We start from the raw sequence: 18,620 nt of genomic DNA on the forward strand, positions 1-18,620 counted from the left end.
CTTTAAACCCCCCCACAGCAGGGAACAAGAAGAGCTGTTTATCTGACTTACTCCAAGACTGCCAGCATCGCCCTCCCCCACCCACTACTTACCAATGATGGGCAATACCCATATCTGCCCTTCTAACTGCCCCCCACCAGCCTAACATCTACCACAAAGCCCCCCTAAGCCCACCCACTGTTCTACCTGCATGTCTCCACCTATTCACCCCAACCATATGCCACCAAAATCCCCCTCTGGTTAAATCTATAAACCCATAAGGTTTGGTGTTTAGCTCTTACTCTCTGCCAAACCCAAAACAGACCAGGAGAGGTGGGAAACACTACAAATGTTTTCAGTGCTTGCAGTTTTCCTTTGCATGCTTTTAAATCTATTGGCATGACCATGTAGATCAGCTGAAGCCATAAATCATCAAGGCATGTTACAGTGCTTCATAAAGTATAGAAAATTGCTCCTTATATAATTAATTTGGAAAATTTCCCGTTCACTTTGTTGTACACTCAATTAAGGATGGAGAAATGTAACGGTGAAGAGGTTAAGCTGACCAGCAAAAAATGAATCATCAATCATTTTGGTAATCAATTGAGCACAAGTAAGTAATTTATTAAATACCAATGCCAAACATTAGCTGGTTCCACCTCCTCAAATATGATAATTTACTGCATGATATTATTTTAAAATGAATGTTTGTGGGTTTTGTACTCGTGTTCAGACAACAAGCAGTGTGAAGAAATCATACCCAGAACCCACCAGTAGATAGACACAACTAGTTACACAACATGCAATCATTAAAATCTCTTGGTTGTTTGAATAGATTGGGAATAAAAAAAAAAAAAAAAAAATCAAAAAAATCTAACCTTTTCCGTTTTTTTTTCCTTTAGACAGCTGATAGGCATCACCTGCTGCTGACATCACTGATTAGCATTTAGCCAGAAGTGCCACCTGTCGGAGATATTCAAGCCATAAAGAGCCATACAGTAACAGTTTACAATACACAAACCAATAAAAATAACTACTACGTAAGTGTAAACTTGTATTGATCAATTTTGGGCCATTATGGAGCAGAAAAAACGCAGAAACACGCTCCAACACAGTCGATGTATTTTAGCCTTACGGCATTGCTATGGCTAACATGTTAGCTAACAGTTGATTTGTTGGCAAACATAGCTGACGCACTTCTGGTTGGATTTTTGGATATGGCGTTAAGTGCACTATTCTCAGAGCTTTAAGCTCTGGCTTGTCCTTGACCCTGCCATGAGAAGACAAGGCGACGTTCAACTTTCCTCAGCTGCTAGTCGCTATAGTCTGCGTGTATTTGATGCTGGCAGGTTAGCTAATGTACACTATGTGGAGCTTGCTTGTTTGCTGAAAAACAGCTGCCTGCTGCTGCTGCTGCTGCTGGAGAGAAAGGGGTAGATGATGGAAGAGAGACTGAAGCAAACAGTAAATTTTCAGCAGTGAAAACAAATCAATACGCTGAAACCTGGGTCATGACTGTTTCCGGGCAGAGATGATGGTGCTGAATTTGGCACAGGCTCCCGAACTGTCCTCCGCGCATACTGACTCCTCGGCATTATAGTAATCAGCCATCACCATCTTTACCGCTGCGTGAAGCAGGTCTGTCCACGTACAGTAAACCCAGTTCAGCTTGTCCTTGTTAACCTCCCATGCCTGACCTGACAGCAGTCTCAAGTCTGTCTCCCGTGGCGACCGTGCTATTCAGCCGTGAAGGCTTGGCCTCGGACCCGTGCCGTTACCTTGGCGACAGCGGAGCGTGACCGTCCAGCGTCCCCTGCGTCATTTGAACCCGTCGTCCTGGAGTGAGTCTGAGCTGCACTGTGTCATCGCAGCATCTCCTTCAGTAGAGACGGTGCATACGCTGCTGGAGAATCTGCGTTTAATCTCCTACATTTAACTGCAACATCCAATATATAGTAAATTTTACTATATTTTACTTTTCCCTCCATATGCAGGGAGAAGACACAATATTCTTATTTTGGAAAATTATGTACTGTCCCGATGTTAAGATCTGGTGAAGATTTGAGCGGAAAAAAAGGAAAAGTGTTAATTTATAGCTGATCTGTTGAATCACTGATGACATTTAGAAACTTATAAGCAAACATTTCTGATGACCAGAGCTTGAGGAATTTTGATATTTCTCAGAGCACAGGTGGAAAAGAATCTTGGGCATTGTTTCCAATGAAGGTAATTTTACCAAAAAGAAGGAAAACAGATGAAATGACATTTTAAAAAGACATTACCTTTGTTAATGAGATGTGATAAACATCCCTTGTGTCACGATAATAGGATTTTTCCCATTTGGCAGATGTATGACAGAAATGAGTTCTTGTAATCATCTTTGGAAACAAGGTGGAACTGTTGTCTTCCAGTCTGTGAGAATCAGAGGGTTTGGCTTTAACTGTTCCCATCATCAGAGCTGATTGCATGAGAGGCTAAGTGTCCTCTGAGATTGAATATAACGCACATATATAAAATCTGTTGCTGTTTCTGATACAGATAAATGGACTTTACCCTCTGTAGAGTGAGGGAGCGGACTCTGAGACTCCAACACAATGCATGCCTACAGCCGGTCAACATGATAATGATCAGCATCATTCATCAGGAGCATCGATGTGTCCAATCAGACGCAGCGATGCCTGTGAGTGTCTGTCTCTGTTGACCTGGCGCTTCTCTCCCTTCCCACCCCCACTCCAGTGTGCAGACACAGGGTTGCTTAGCAACCCAAGAGCAGCCTATGGAGAACACACACTCCATCGTGCAGACGCTCACACACATTTGGAAAACCCAGGAACTCTGAAGGAGGAAGATAATGTACTCCCACTCCACCTCTCCATCATGCTCTGTGACCCCCAAAAATGTGCAGAGAAACAGTCAACCCTCTGCCAGGAGGAGATCCAACCCAGTAACTGTGGCCCAGTGACTGCTCCTCCTTGCCAGATACACACACACACACACACACACACACACACACACACACACACACACACACACACACACACACACACACACACACACACACACACACACACGAAAACATGCACGCAAGTCCACTACATCCTGGACCTTGCTTAATATTTTGTGATTGCGACTGATTAGTTGTGGGTTTAAGCTGGCAGCCATGAAATCAGCATTTCCAACAGACAAAGAGGTTTAGAAGATGAAAGTTAAAAGCTCTGCAGCGTCTCCCCAGTCTAACACCATTAGCACGTTAAGTGAGTGCTTAAATACAGTCAGCAGACGATGGATCAACTCATTGCCTTGAGCGGGAGACAGCACTGTAATCCCCTAAAGGGGGGTTTCACTACAGTAATGGCAACCCGCATGAAACCACAACCCCTGGGGAGTGGTGGGACTGGGTAGATTATGAGCAGCCTTAGGGCCACGCTAAACCCCTGATAGCCCCGGCATACATACGCACACGCATACACACATACAGACAAAGAAGCTAGGAAGTGTACACACGTAAATGCGACCATAACATGCATGAAAACACACACATAAGCATGCTCGCAAATGGAAAAGATAAAGACAGATGTGTACGGACACACAAACACAGACACAATATCCATGGGTATAATCTGACTGACTGCACATACACCTCCAGCTGAGTGGAGGTAAATATTTCCTCTCTTTTCACATCTGTATGACATGTTTGAAGCGGTGGGTGCAGTAACTGGGTGTCAGGGGGATAATTTTAGTCCTGGAGGATTATGGGATGGTGATGGAATGACTCTTTGGGCCGAGGGCAAGGAGATGGCAGGAGGTTGAGAGTGTTTTTTTTTTTTTTTTCTGGCAAATTAAAGCAGCAGCCTCAGGGGCAAGAGGAATAAACTGAACTACATGGTGACATAAAAGGCAAAGAACACATTATAGCCTGATCCCTGCTGGAAAACACAGTGATAACACTGTGGCCTGGTGATTAAAAAAAAAAAAAAGGACATGGTTACCTGACAGCAATATTATTACAAACAGGAAGGTTGAATTTATATCAAATCAAATCACTGGGGGGATGGACTGTGGGGTGGACTGTATTAGTCTGGGTCAAAAAAATATTGTTTTGACTGGCCGTATTAATAAAATATCTACATACAACGCACCTTTACGCATTGCTCTTATCACATAAATCCATTGCATAAATTCGACTACACGGTCCTTCCAGCCTGGTCAACTGTTCATTTGTTGCCTCTCGTTCCCTGGGGCAAAGCTGCTTAGAGCAGAAAGGAGATTACACATTACCAAATACACAAACAGAAAACACTGCAAAGCCTACGTGACCGCTGCCTATGAGCACACACACACAACTATTGTGACATCCAAATCTGTGTATAGATTTGGGTTTCTTTCTGACCCGACGCTTTCATCCGCTCATAAATACAGTACTTACACAGTACACTCCCCTAGATGGTCTGTTATTTAGTAGGGATTCAGTCCTCTCATATTTACTATAGTTCACTCACACACACATTACCCTGATAAATCCATAAATATAGAAATCTATAAGCAAGACATGCACCTATTCCTACTGTTTACCTTTACCTCTGTCCTGTATTAGAGCCGATGCAGAGGTGGCCTTTAGTTGTGCACTCTTAAAACAGTTTTATAACTGTGAGCGTAAAACCCAGAGGGAGAGACAGACACAGGTGACCCTTGGGGGAGGGGAGGTCACTGGGGGGAGTCACTGAAATCTGTCACTGAGCAAACCAAGGACTCAGCAGCCTGGGGAATACATCGGCACAGCTTGGCCGAGCATCGCTCAGCAGTTGAGGCTGTGTGTGAAAGGGAGAGTGATTGAGAGACAAATGTCTCCTCAACCCCCACACATCCCACACAATCGAGGCATTTTGTGTGAGTGATCGGGCACAAAAACTAGTCTTCGTTCTGTGTAAAAATATGTTCTAAAGCTAATATGAGACAATCAAACTGAGTGGGTGTTTTCCGCCTTATTAGTGCAAAATTCCCTCTTTGTGTTTCCACCATGCACAGCGTTCCCTTGCTGAGCTGCAATGGAGGGCTTGTAACACAAATATTCAATTTCACAGCAAAAATACTGACTTGACTTAATCGGCCTGCTATTCATTCTGTCTCGTATCACTTTTTCGCTTTTAACTAACAAACAAGCCACGCTGCAGGAGATATGTTCAGTCTTGTGCAGGAAAACTCTCATTTTGAATTTGCGTTGTAAGCACATGCTTACAGACCATGACCATGAGAGAGGTGGCATGATGACACAAGTGCACACATCAGGGGAAAAGATCCGAAAATACAGGACACATGGTAAAACATGCTGAGAGCAACACTTCTCCCAAAAATCTATTTGCATTGCTGTTCAAAGCCATTCCTATGAATCTTTTGTATGTTGACACTGCCCCCTGGTGTCTGGCAAAGCATGGTGCAACAACATACAACTGCACTGTACAATACATTTCAGGATGAGGAGAACAAATAGTTTGTACGTGAGTATATTGTTTAATTTCACTTTTGCAAAAACAGGATGTAAAATGAAATCTGTTCTTCTTTAAAAACACAGTTTTGTACTTTTGTTGCATTAACACGTTTCCATTTCACAACCCAGTTGAAATAAACATTTGAGGAGATGGGCAGGAGCACAATTATGAAGGAAGAGACATGCTATCCTACCTCTGCATGCCATGTGTCTAAATCTAATACCAACAAGACTTTCTTTATTGGCTTTATGAAAAACATTAATTTGCAGTTCTTTCACTTCAAGTAATGAAAATGTACTCAGATCTGATCAGTGATGTTTCACTGACAGGCAAGACATCACTGGAAGATAGTGTCACCCCTAAGAAAAATTATTTTCTTTACAGCAATAGCCAATATTTCTTATTCAAGGATGATTATATTTGGCCATTTACAACACAGTTAAACACAAAGGTTTCTTTTCTGTGTGACCCACAATTCTGACACTGAATCACACTTGAAAATAAAAATAAGACACTCAAATAAAATTTACTTTGACCCTGTACATCATTAATTACAGATAATAAAATTTTATGATGGTTAATTCTGTGGTTGCCCCACGCCAAATTTGAAAAAACAAACAACTAAAAACCTTAAATACTTAAGTGTTCAGTAATAAGTTCATGTGGGACACAACAGGAAACTCTGAAACAAGTTCCTTAGGATTACATTGCAAACAAAATTAAAGTGCAGACCAATCATTTTTTAAATCTTATCAGACGGGATTAGGGCCCATGTCAGGCTCCTGCTGGTCATCCATGTAGTAGGGGTCTCCTTGGTGGACTCTGTGATTGTGCACTCTCAGGTTCCCCCTGTGGGCAAATCTCTTCCCACACTCTGTGCAGGCGAAGGGCCTCTTCCCCATGTGAACGTCCCGTTGGTGGGCTCTCAAGTTCCCGCTGCGGGCGAAACGTTTGCCACACTGAGCGCAGCCAAAAGGTCGCTCCCCTGTGTGTGTGCGAGTGTGTACAGTGAGCTCAGAAGGAGTGAGGAAACTCTTGTCACAAAACTGACAGGGATGGAGTCTGACTCCGGTGTGGCGTAACAGGTGTCTGCGCTGGTGGGAGGGGTAGGTAAAACACTTGGTGCAGTATGGGCAGGTGTAAGGTCGTCCGTTCCCTCCACCAGGAGCTGCAGGGTGGCTGAGAGTGTTTGTGTGTCGTAGCGTGAGCGACTGTGAGTTGGACTGCGGTCGGAGAGGGTCTCTGTTGCCAAAAGTTGTGACCCGCCGCGTGTGATTGATGGGGCCTCTGCCACCCCTGTCGTCTCTGGGTCTCCATGATGATTCGCCAGAGGGGGCTTGGGGTTGAACCTGCCGAGCCCCCCTCTGCCCCACGCCCTGGCCCTGCCCTGAATTCTGATTGGAGTTCTGGTTCTCAGGTTCCTGGTCCAGGAAAGGGAAAGTGCTATCGTCATCTTCATTGCTGGTCTCGTCAGAGCCAAAACCAGGTCGGAAGCAGGATGCGTCTGTGCCAGTACTGCTGCTCGCTGGACCAGAGCAGCTGGTGCTATCTGCCTGCAGGTTCTCCAGACCGGACACTCCACCTCGGGTGGTGTCCAACCCCGGTAACCACTCCCCTGGTTGTGCTAAGCCTGGATCAGGCCTGGGCGAGCAACGCCCACTCTGGGAAATGGAGAGAAAAGGGGTGGAGGCTTGATCCTGGTGGGGTCTGATGTCTGCACTGCGGCTGCCCTGATCCCAATGAGACACTGCAGGGAAATTAGGAGAAAGGACAATTGATGCACTTTCATTTTACCTATAACGCCCTTACACCTAAAGAAAGGTAATCCTGGTTCAACATTGAAAAGACTAAGTAGTGTGCAGCAGGATAATTTAGTGACTTCTTACATTTGGCCTTGGCTTGTGTGGCAGACAGGGTATCTATGTGCCTCTGGTCCACAGCAGCAAGGCTTCCCTCTGGGCCTGTGACAGACCCTAGAGCAGAACGTGATCCAACACGCTGTGGGAAACAAGCAAAATAGATCCATAAAATGCAGAAAATTCAACAGCAAGTCATGGTGCAAATGTCACTTTTGTGCTGGCTGCTCAGAAAACACAAAGGCTTAATTACTTCAGCTGATTAGACAGTCAACTTTTGAATCAGAGACGGGCAGGACAAGGTCTGACCTCATGTTTTACTGAAGCCCCATCCTGGCCTGTGACCTCCTTTTTCAGCCCGCTGAGGCTCTGACTGACTCCTTCGACTGGGTCTGAATGAGAAGACCCATCCTTTCCCACATTCAGTCCTGTGCAAGAGAAGGTGATGTTCAGTGTATCAGTAAAACCCTCGGTGCTAGTTCAGTAGTGCAAGTGTTCATAAACATCATCATCAACTCATTCCCTCATTTTGCCTGTCCACCATCCACAATACATATGCACTCCATCATTCACACACACCTGCCATTACACATACACCACAATCCCTACAAATTGACATACACCTGCACGTGTGTGGTGAGAAACGACATGAAAAAACTGCGTGTGGACGTGTGTGGACCCCCGCTTCCACACACTTCAGCTGTGGAGCAGACAGCTCTCAAGCCATGGCAGGTTCTTTATACTACGATAACTTCAGTTTGCTCATTTTCATTCTTCTATCATTATCATTATTTTCTTCTCTCTCATACACACAATCCTACATACAAACACACATGGCGTTTACTTTTATTATGATTATGGTCACTATGCAAACTTTTGCATGCCATGTGTTTCCTCTGTGTCTCCTTGTATATTGTATTCCCAGTTCTATCACTGTTTTATAAATAAAGTTTGTGCTCTATAGTCCTACATGTGCTGTCCATCTTACCTGATCCTGCCAGAGTCTGCTGCCTCAAGCCGCCCTCTCTGTCTCCTGATGACATCTCCCCTTCCTCGCCCCCTCCACCCTTCGCCCTCTGCCTCCTCTCCCCTTTCTCCAGCTTGCCTCGGAGGATGGAGATCTCCTCCGCTTTCTGCGCTAGCTCCGCCTGCTGTTCGCACAGGCTGCTCTCAAAGATCTTGGCAATCTCGCACACAGCGGCGGCCAGCAGCGAGTCCATGACGGTGGCCAGCTGCGTGTGGAAAGCACTCCGAACAGACTCCATTGTCCTTTGTGTCAGAGAAATTGTTTTAATGTCAACGACTGATTGACACGGCTGCTTTCTTCTTCGGTTGGCCTCCACTGGCAGCTGAGGGAAGATGTGGCTACCACTGAACAGTCCTCTGCCGTGGCATCCATGAACTGCCATGAGATGTTGCCATGCTACGTAGCTAACGTTACGCCATTTCCAAAAGCCATATACCGTTGCAATTTCCCTCTAAAAATCCTTTTCTCTGTGATTAAATATCTGTTTATATTCAACCCGTGCGGCGTTTTGAGCAAGCTCAATAGAAGCTATGGTATCAAGGCAATTAGCTTGATCTTGTAAGCTAACCTGTGCCACCGTTCATATACAGTGTTGACAAGCAATGCGGTGAAATGCGGAGGGCCTGTGTCCACAGTACGTTCACGGACAAAGGTAAATTTGCAGCTAGTTGAGGTTAAAACACAGGCTGGAAACACGGGATGCTGTCTGCACTGGCTAACGTTACTATAAGGACATGTTAGCTAGCATTACCTGCTGCTAACGTGTAAACAACCGAGCCAACGAAGCGGAACCCGTCCTGGCTAGGAGTGAGGCCAGATGCGTAGTGGACACAACTAGAAACACAGGTCGACAATGTCTCCTAACAGTCGTTGGCCAAATGTCCTCACGGGCTAACTTTAAATCCATGAAAATACGTCACATTCAAAGATGTGGTGACTCGTCCTCCAGCTGGCAGCTTGGTGGTGTCTGTGACGCGTCGGCTCCACGAGGGGGCGCCAGGGGGTAGTGATAAACCCCAGAACTGTAGCGTAACGAGGGCTTCACGATCGAAAACGGTTTTTTAAATCACGTCGATATTTCTGTCCATATTCACCCGCTCTCTCCCCCTCTTTGCTGCCAGTCTGCACCACACTTTAACATTTGGTTTTTAAAATGCATGGTGTTGGATGTGCCCACTCAGCAGCCCTATTTTTGTGTTAAACGTTTCGGTGAAGTTGTGTGTCCTCGTGTTTTTCACCAGAATATGAGAAAAGCGACGACAATTTACATTTTTTGTTATTTCTTCCTTAAATTTTTCTCCTGGAAAACACACAACTGAGTAGTTTGGCTACGCACGACTATATTCTCATTTGCCAGTAATTTTGTGTCCCCCCCTCCCCTGTCTCGCGATAAAAAAAAGGGAAGGATCCTGGTACTGCAGATTGACAAAAACAATCTGAACATCGTCATAATAAAATGCAGAGACATTCCGATTAATCTATTATATTTTCAATAACGAGGTGGTCCTACAAGTGTCCTTATGTAAGATGCACATGCAGATGGTCCCTCATTTAAGAGAAGGTATAAAACATGGATTTTATTGCAGTAATGTTGACAGTGTCTCAGTCTAGCAACACTACTGTACTACTTTTATTAAAGACAAATACAAGAAAGAACAATCCGTTCACGCCTGTTCTGGCTTGTTTTACAACTCAAGCAGCAGATGAAAATGAATGAAAGGAATAACCAGTTACATTTTGTCTGGCAAATACAGCCAATGTACAATACAAAGCTGGGTACAAAAGTCAGAATCCACAACCAAGCCAACAGCAGACACTCTGGAATGAAAGATCGAGGGACACAGTTTCTCAACGACTTGCAGACTTGATATCAAACAGCACAAGCTGCGATTAAGGCAAACAGAAGATAATCATGTTCAGATAAGTCAACCTTTTCTTTCACTAAATACAAAAAAGTTTGGGGCTTTGACAGTACACCATGTAGTGCAAGATGACAGGTTTTTAACAAGTGGAGATTTTGTTATACAGCTTCTACCGAGGTAGCTTTTCTTTTCATATATTAGACCAAAGAGCAGGTCTGCTTTAAGGCAATACTGGATTTACACAGCCTTGATGAATAAGCCCAAAACACACATTTCCATCATGTATCATGGTATAAAATTACATGCACTGTGATAGGTCTTCTCTATCGCCCGCCCCTTTACAAGCTGTTTTCCACATTAGCAGTGAACACAGCCATAATCTTAAGAAACATTTGTCTGAAACGTTGAAACAAACAATGAAAACGGTAGATTTCAGATTCTTTTACATTGAAAGTACACAATCAAATATTTTTAATAAAGTATGCATGTTTAATTTTGTAACACAATGGTGTATGACTATGACTGAGTATTTGCAGAAACCCTTCATGTCACTGGGTTTTTTGTTTGTTTGTTTTTTTTAACTGGTTTTACAATGCAGCACTGTACCAATGTGATTTATGTCATACAATTACATTTAAAAAAAAAAAAAAAAAAGCTTAACTTTAGCCAACAGAAAATGTTAAATGCACCACCATCGATCAGTGCGTGCATAAACGACAACAGCTGTCAGTGTTCATAGACAGGTGATGCTAACTGTATACTGGCTTACTTGTGGCGCTTCATGTGGTTCCTCGGCCTTTCCCACAAACTGCAGAAATGAGACCACACTTCTGACACTTGATCATAGGATTACGGCACTTTCTTTTGTGCATGTGAAGCTGCTCCAGAGAAAGTGTTCAACTGACGTGTTTGTTTCTCGTGAGCTTCCGACACAATAAGCACATGGAACCGTTTGAATGCGGCTTTTTGTCTGGATTGCATTATCTCTGAACTTTGTTATGGTTGACTGCTTGACTTGTGTCTTCGCTGGGTGAAATCAAATCCTCTGATGGCACGGTCCTCGTGAGGCGTCCATTTGTCTCGCTGGAATTTCCTTGGTCTGTGTGCATTCTCATTATGTGCAATTTCAGCGACTGGTTAATGCGGAACTTCTTCGGGCACATGATGCACGGAAAAGGCTTTTCACCCGTATGAACACGCATGTGCTCTTTCATCTTGCAATGTGAGCCAAACTTCTTGTTGCAGTGTACACAGGAGTGCTTTTTGTTGGGTCCATTTTTCTGGAGAGACGATTCACTGTGGGTGCTAGCGGAAGGCGTGCTTTCCTCCTGAACGATCACATGTTTTTTGCTTAATGCAGCTGGTTTTTCTTCAACACAGGATTGAGATTTTGGAGGTTTGGTGGACTCTGCTTCTTTCACCAGCAATTTCTTAAGTTTTTCACAATATGGTTTATGGCGCTCAAGAAAACTTGGATAAGGGAACTCTTTTTTGCAGCCTCGGCACTTCTTGTGTGATCGTACATGTACGCTTCGGCCAAACTGTGTGTCAAATACCTTCTTGCAGAACTTGCAGGAGTACCTCTTCTCACTTCTTTTCCCCACCGTCTCTTGTTCTGTGGACTTTGACTCAGTTCCTGTGCTCTTCAGTGTATTTTCTTTCTCTTTTCCTGTTGACTTTCTCCATCCTTTTCTCAGACATGCAGCTGTTAGATCCTCATGTTTGATGTTTTGGAGCAATTTTTTCATTTCGTTCCTCACTGGTGGACGTCGAGTTCCTCGGTCAAGCATTGGTGAACCTCCATCCTGAGTGTGTTTATCCCTCTCCTTTAACGAGGAACCTGTGGGAGAGAAAATTTTCAAAAAATGAAAATGACCCAGGGAAAAAGGAGAGGTGACATCAATATAATTAACCAAACAGTCCATTAGGTAACAAACTAATTTAAGCAGATGGACAGAACAACAAGACACATGTGATTTCTACAAACCTGAACATGGAAAAAACAAATATGAAGATGTCACATTTAAAAAATATTGAGCCACATTTAAACATGTAAATGTTTTTACTAGGATGTCTCATTTAAACGGTCAGTTCACACTACTGAAAGTGCTCATAACCTTTAAACAACGTGAACATGATGGCTATCCCACACATCCTGCATTCCCCTCTGAGCATTGGCTGTACGCATCTCCATAATTAAGTGCTGTGCTTCTGCAAGATGTTATGAAGCACATGAATGAGATTAACTCAGGAACTGATGTCAGGCCAGCTGCAGACACTGAACAAATGACAACAACAACAGTGGTATGTTGAAGTGAAGTGGCGTCTGTTAACTTGAGTTTTGATATTAATGTTTTGATAACCATACGCAGCGGTTAACTTAACCAACGGACTGTGTCCCTTTTGAAAACGTCAGAGGGGAGTTTAAACATATTTTTAATAACAGGTTGGACTTGGAAACGGTGGCGACTTTTGAACATTTTGTGCTGCCTCAGAACCTGTTCCATGCTCTCACTCACTGTGGTCTTGGTAGAAAGTATCATATTCGTTCGGCTGCTGATGTGTTTTCACTCTTAACACCTCAATAAACTGTCTAACATTGGTGGCACATATATTTTGGTTACAAATGCCAGACATGTATACATGATACAGGACACTTTCTTAAATTAAAAACGCAGGTTTTCAGACCAAAATGCCTTATTTTATGGAGATAAGATAGTAACAGTAATAGTTCTATGATACTTTAGTTTAATTATGGATTACAGTTCAGTCGTTTGTTACAAATTGAGTCTTGCAAATCATAAAATCGCTATCTGTGAGGAGGACATGAGAAAGCACTAAGAATGCAGAATGAAACTCACCTCTCCGGGATTTCCTGATACCCTTCGTCTGCTGGTGAGACTCAACGTCACCGCTCCCCACCTAAAATACAAACGTATAGATAATATCTCCAATGATTAAAAATGCAAAGTATAAAGATCATCACTGGCTTTCTCTGCTAGTTTACGATACTAAATTGCAATGCCACCACATCAAGACTTTCCCCTCCGGTTCCATACCTCCTGCTCGACCGGTAGGTGCAACAGAGGGATATACAGTGAACGCAGTCTCACGCTGGGACACACGGCTTCATCTTGCTTGGTCACAGCCTCGTAGCCCAGGGGAGTACACCAGTCAGCAGGTACTGAAAACCCACACACAAAGACACAGACATGATAAAAAGCTGCATATGTAAACCATGTAACCATTAGACATTTATGTGTATACAGTTAATAATAATTGTAAAAAGAAATAAAATGATTCATTTAAGCACCATACCTACAAAATCAATCTCAGGCACATCAGAAGTTTGACCAGAGACATTCAGAGTATCTTCAGGCTCTCTAAGCAATTCAGGCATCTGAGTTTCACGCATCTCCGCTCCTCCGTCACCTCCACACTCACTGTCCATCAGCTTGATCTCTGTTTTCTGTAACTTTATTTGAAGTTGAGCAATTTCTTCTCCTTTCTGTGCCAGCTCCAGTTGGTGGTTGTGGAGGCTGTTCTCAAAGATCTTCATTATTTCAAACACAGCCCTCGTCAGGACGGACTCCATGGTTCTCGTCAGCTGGTCCCTGAATTCTTTCGTCAGACAGTCGGACATCTTTGAAGGTGGCAGACAGATCTTGATCTGAAAGACTTGTGCGATGCTGTACTGGTCCTTTCGATTAACACAATCTCTGACTCCCTGTACAGAGAGATAAGAGATCAGGTAAGGGTCAACTACAACACACCTTTAAATAGGGTCACTTTAGCAAGGTGTATGCATGCAGCACCAGAGGAATGCATGAGTGCTGTTGTTTCAAGCATTTTCATTTCAACACACCAGTCACAACAGACACTGTAAGACTAGTTGGATAAAAGCACCTCCATGCCAGCATGAGACAGGACCATCAGTATTCAAAACCAAAGGTAACATGGGAACGGAATCACTTAAAAACTTGAAAGATTTTAGACGCCAGCTCGATTCTTAGTGAACATTCAGACCACATTTTTAAGGAGGCGATGCAAAGATTCTTTCTTTTAAGGAAATTGCGTGGCTCTGACATGAGCAAAGAAGCCCTGAGGACGGTTTCCACCAGTCCAATGGAAAGAATAATTTCCTACATCACATACTGCTATGGAAACCGAGGGGCAAGCTCATAAAAACAACACAGCCAGCAAGATTATACAGAACCCGCAGAGACAGCTGGTGATGATACAGGGTATCCATCGCAATAAGTAACATCTTTAAGATCTCCTATGCCATCCTCTGTCATCTTACTAAACAAATGATTTTCTATGAGGTCTCAAAGACTGCTAGACTAGACTATTTCACTATTATTACAGCCCCACTCTATCACATGCATCATAACCCACAGCAGAGGAAGTTAATGTGCTGTATGTCCCTGAAGCCTCTGATGTGAACTCTTCAGGTGAATGTATGTGTGTTACCTCTGAGTGTATGACTGTCTGATGAGTTTTTAAGTGGATAAATGTGTGTGAAGACAAAGACGAATCATTTTTCCTTTTTCACTTACTGCTCTGAACCGCATCCCCGTTAGCTAACGATAACTGGGCCTGTATGGATGACTGGTTCAATACTTCGCTTTCGACAACAGAACAGCAGCAGTGATTCGGTTCTTTCTACAAACACATGGCATCATTTTAAAACATCAGTGGGAGTCGTAAGGACAAAGACTACAACCGCACATTACAAGGTAAATAGTGAAGTGCATGGCGGCATCTGAGCAGGCTTTACGGATACTGACCGGTCGGCTCGGGGAGAACTCCTGTGCTTTGCCTCATTAACGCTCCGCAATTTCTGGAATACAGAATTTAACTAAATGAACAATAAACTAACTCATTAATATCTCCGATATCTACATATTAAGTCAGCTGCATTTGTTTATTAGGTAGTCAACGAGAGGATCATGGGCTGTCTGTCCGCCATTTTTATGCAACTGATTAGGAGCGAGGGAAAAGTTACGCCGTGGGTACGTCATACGTACATGACTACGTATATGCGTACCATCTTCCTCTGATGATGATGAATTTGTGGGAGTGCTGATACCAAACCGAATATTTGTTGTATCGTTCCATATTTAACAACAATCAAAAAATGTACACGAAAACATTATCGTTCAAATTATAAGATGATATAACTGTGGCTTTTCTCTCGCGCATTCGCCCTCCGTTTGCTACGCAGTCGGGCGGTTACCCTGGCAACCGGTCTAATACAAAACGAGACGACGCACAGCAGTTGTTGATTCTTTGCAATACACAACAACAACATGAACCAACTGGGTGGAAAGTCATTTGTATTTCCTAAAATGTCCTTATATGTTGTAGCTGTAGAGCAGTCAAGAAGAATGGCGGACACACAGCCCCCATTCCGGGGGGGGGGGGGGGGGGGGGGGACAGATAAATTCAATCTGCTATTAAACTTATCTGTACATAGAATCGTGTTGCCAAGTGTCCATAACTGCGAGAATCACAATTCTAACAAAGTGGTAAATGTGAGATGTTTTCGTGATCCCCAATTTACCACACTGACAGCTGGTACAGCATCCAAACTTTTTTAAGGTCAATAAAATAAAACAGGATTATAGACCTGTCATTTTATTATTTTATACTTTGAGATTCTGCTGAAATATTAGTATTTCGTTGATTGAATAATTCACTGTTTGCGACTCTCAAAACCCCCAAACTTCAGAGAAACATGTATTTCCACTGGAGCAATATTTTGCACCAAATAAACTCATGTGGTAATCTGTATTAAAGGAGGATACATGGATTTGAATCATTTGCTTTTTCCTCAGGGAAAGTGTAACTAGCCTTTGATGGTGTCAGTGAGCTCTATTTTGTCCTTATGTTGCCCCACCGGGACACTGGGAAGGTGGACACAATATTACAATTCCATGGTACTATGTTATCTTTGTTATTTAGACCAGGAATACACCGTTTGCATAACTGTGACCAACAGCTTGTTGATGTGAGCAGATGGCGTGCTCAGCTGACAGAACTGAACTGACTTACGTCACACATTGAATGTGATTCACCGGGGAGAAGTCAGGGATTCACTCTGTATTCTTCGATTACAGCAGTTAGATTGAAAGGTTTCATTCTCTCTTTGGTTAGCACCTCACTTCTGCATAAATGTCATTACTACAGACTCCAACACCCATTGACAGCAGGGGGAGGGAACTGGTGTCTTCTGCCATGCTTTTTAGGCTAAAATGTAAAGACCGGACATTCCTTCTTTGGCCAGAAGTCTGTGGTGCTCATTGTCTAGTGAAAACTAAAATATAATAGTTTTTAATCAGGATAAATAGTTAAAGTCCCTACAGCAATAAATACAAATACATTTGAGTATCAAAACTATCATCTCCCACTATGTCAACAAATACCAAACAACAGTTTCATGTCAGCACACACTGCGCCCGCTGTGGTAAAACAAAGGTCGACTGGCACTGAGTTGGCACGGTTTCAAGTCGGCTGTACGGGAGATAACCGACTGCTCCCTTTCACTCAGTTAGTTAAGAATTTTGGGGCCAAAAGCAGGCATTTCCCTCTAGGAACATTTCTTCATTTCATTCCATTAGCTTATTTTAAAAAGTTTTGAGTGGAAGACATTTTGACATGTGACAGGAAAGGCACAGGTATACATAATAATATGAATGATGGCTGCTTCAGTTTCAGAGTCCTGGTATTGTGCACACTGGCTCACTCTCATGGTTGACAGGGACACTTGAATGGGACGGAACTATCATTAATGATATTAGTAATACCGACTATGACGAGTCAAAATATCAGCTGTGAAACGGGCCTGGTATTTTTCACTGGGTGTTTTCAGAGGCTGAACTGAATGTAGAGTGTCTTTCAAGCTCAATGATCAATGAAGCCAGACATACATTTATGGTCTACAGGGATTGCTTTATTGCATTTGAATTTAAAAGGATCAGTGCAAAGCTACAGGGTCCAGGTAAGTGCTTTTAAGATGGCCATACAGTGCACTGGCCAGTGAATTACCATGTGTCTTTGTTTCTTCACTATGCCGATTTTAACTATGTTATGTAGGGCAATACTGGAATGATCTTGTATTTCAGCGTGTTGAGCTCCATCTCAGCCAAAGGTAGTGTTGTTCCAGGCCACATTGACTGCTTCCATGTCCACAAAATTAATATAAATCCTGAAATAGACACAAAGAACTAGGTTAATGAGATTGAACATTAACAGTGAGCAAGGTACATGGGGTAACTGAGCCTTTATCTTGTCAAATTATGTGCAGTGCTGGTTGCTGTGTGTGCTTGCTACCTGTCAGCAGAGATGCCCAGGTGTTTGTTGAGCAGCCCAGACAGGAGTTTAGAGTATTCCCGATTGTGAGCACCGTCGATCTTGCCAATGCTGTGGAGAGAGCAGAGTGCGCAGGGATCTTCCTTTCCTCCAAACATCATCATTTGGTCAGCGTTGATATGCACGGCAATGTACTGGTGTGTGACAGACACAGAGACACAAAGCTGATGTAAGACCAGACTGGGAGGATCAGTCATGACTGGTATTAACCTAACTGAGCCTAAATGTGACATCGTGGTTTCAGCATGATGAAGGCAGTGAAGGTTGTGGTAAGGGTTTCTCAAGTGAAGTCATTGATCCAAATTCTCCCACTACAATCCCATTTCTTAACCAGAACCTGTGACATTTTCCAATTACTTAAAGGTGTTTCTCTCATCATTAATTTGACTATTTTACTGAGAGTACAATTTCCCCATATAAATGCTGTTCATTAAACCTGTGGGTATACTGAACTGAAGCCAATGATTAGTCATTTGGTAACACTCAGCAATTCCATGTTTGCATACTTGCACAACACGCGCACCTTATTCGGCGAGGCATACAGTCTCTAATTTAAACTGCAGTTAAATGGAAATCAGGCCTCACCTGCTGGTCGTATTGCACTCAGCAAATAAGTCAAATCTATGTTGCTCATCCATTTAGGAAAGCATGAGAGCTGATCGTTTCATTGTGAAAACCAGGTGACCATAGAGTTTGCCCCCAGCCTACCTGTGCAGGTTTGCCCATGGCGCTGGCCAGCGCATCGGTGACCTGTGTCATCAGAGCCGCCGTCACATTGCTTTTGGCCACGTTGGTGTTCACCACGAACATCGGCATGATTTCAGATAATCAGGGCTTTCTGTCTCCGCTTCACTGGCTGCAAATGCTGCAACTCTGCACACAGGCGGAAGAAAGACACCACAGATTTGTCTTCCTCTCTGGAGACTCGGCTATCATGTGGCAAAATGACCACAGCGCCGCCATCCATCCTGGGGGACACACTTACTGATACACGCCGAACAAAAAATCCAAATAAGCGGAAGCGCACATATTTTTG

The 18,620-nt window shown here is 43.4% G+C and overlaps 3 protein-coding genes across 4 annotated transcripts; all 3 read right to left on the reverse strand.

Moving 5' to 3' along the window:
* Window positions 1–5,467: 5,467 nt before the first annotated feature.
* LOC139331841 (uncharacterized) lies at window positions 5,468–9,333 on the reverse strand. The gene is made up of 4 exons (XM_070963481.1): window positions 8,310–9,333; window positions 7,631–7,749; window positions 7,352–7,463; window positions 5,468–7,212 (listed from the first exon to the last, which is right to left on the reverse strand). Exons 1-4 carry the CDS (start codon window positions 8,728–8,730, stop codon window positions 6,218–6,220), a joined length of 1,647 nt encoding a protein of 548 aa, XP_070819582.1. The 5' UTR covers window positions 8,731–9,333; the 3' UTR covers window positions 5,468–6,217.
* Window positions 9,334–9,898: 565 nt separating this feature from the next.
* LOC139330815 (zinc finger protein 846-like) lies at window positions 9,899–15,221 on the reverse strand. 2 transcript variants are annotated; one of them, XM_070961923.1, is made up of 5 exons: window positions 15,001–15,221; window positions 13,529–13,937; window positions 13,270–13,394; window positions 13,072–13,132; window positions 9,899–12,050 (listed from the first exon to the last, which is right to left on the reverse strand). In XM_070961923.1, the coding sequence occupies exons 2-5, from the start codon at window positions 13,851–13,853 to the stop codon at window positions 11,191–11,193; spliced, it is 1,371 nt and encodes a 456-aa protein (XP_070818024.1). In that variant the 5' UTR covers window positions 13,854–13,937; window positions 15,001–15,221; the 3' UTR covers window positions 9,899–11,190. The 2 variants fall into 2 exon arrangements, with proteins under 2 accessions (XP_070818024.1, XP_070818025.1); XM_070961924.1 differs by lacking the exon at window positions 15,001–15,221 and having other exon boundaries at window positions 13,529–13,967.
* Window positions 15,222–17,143: 1,922 nt separating this feature from the next.
* Window positions 17,144–18,497, reverse strand: mif (macrophage migration inhibitory factor). Its single transcript, XM_070962653.1, has 3 exons — window positions 18,293–18,497; window positions 17,546–17,718; window positions 17,144–17,420 (listed from the first exon to the last, which is right to left on the reverse strand). The coding sequence occupies exons 1-3, from the start codon at window positions 18,398–18,400 to the stop codon at window positions 17,354–17,356; spliced, it is 348 nt and encodes a 115-aa protein (XP_070818754.1). The 5' UTR covers window positions 18,401–18,497; the 3' UTR covers window positions 17,144–17,353.
* Window positions 18,498–18,620: the final 123 nt, after the last annotated feature.

This window comes from Chaetodon trifascialis, chromosome 5 (assembly GCF_039877785.1).
Source record: "Chaetodon trifascialis isolate fChaTrf1 chromosome 5, fChaTrf1.hap1, whole genome shotgun sequence".
Lineage (NCBI taxonomy): Eukaryota > Metazoa > Chordata > Actinopteri > Chaetodontiformes > Chaetodontidae > Chaetodon > Chaetodon trifascialis.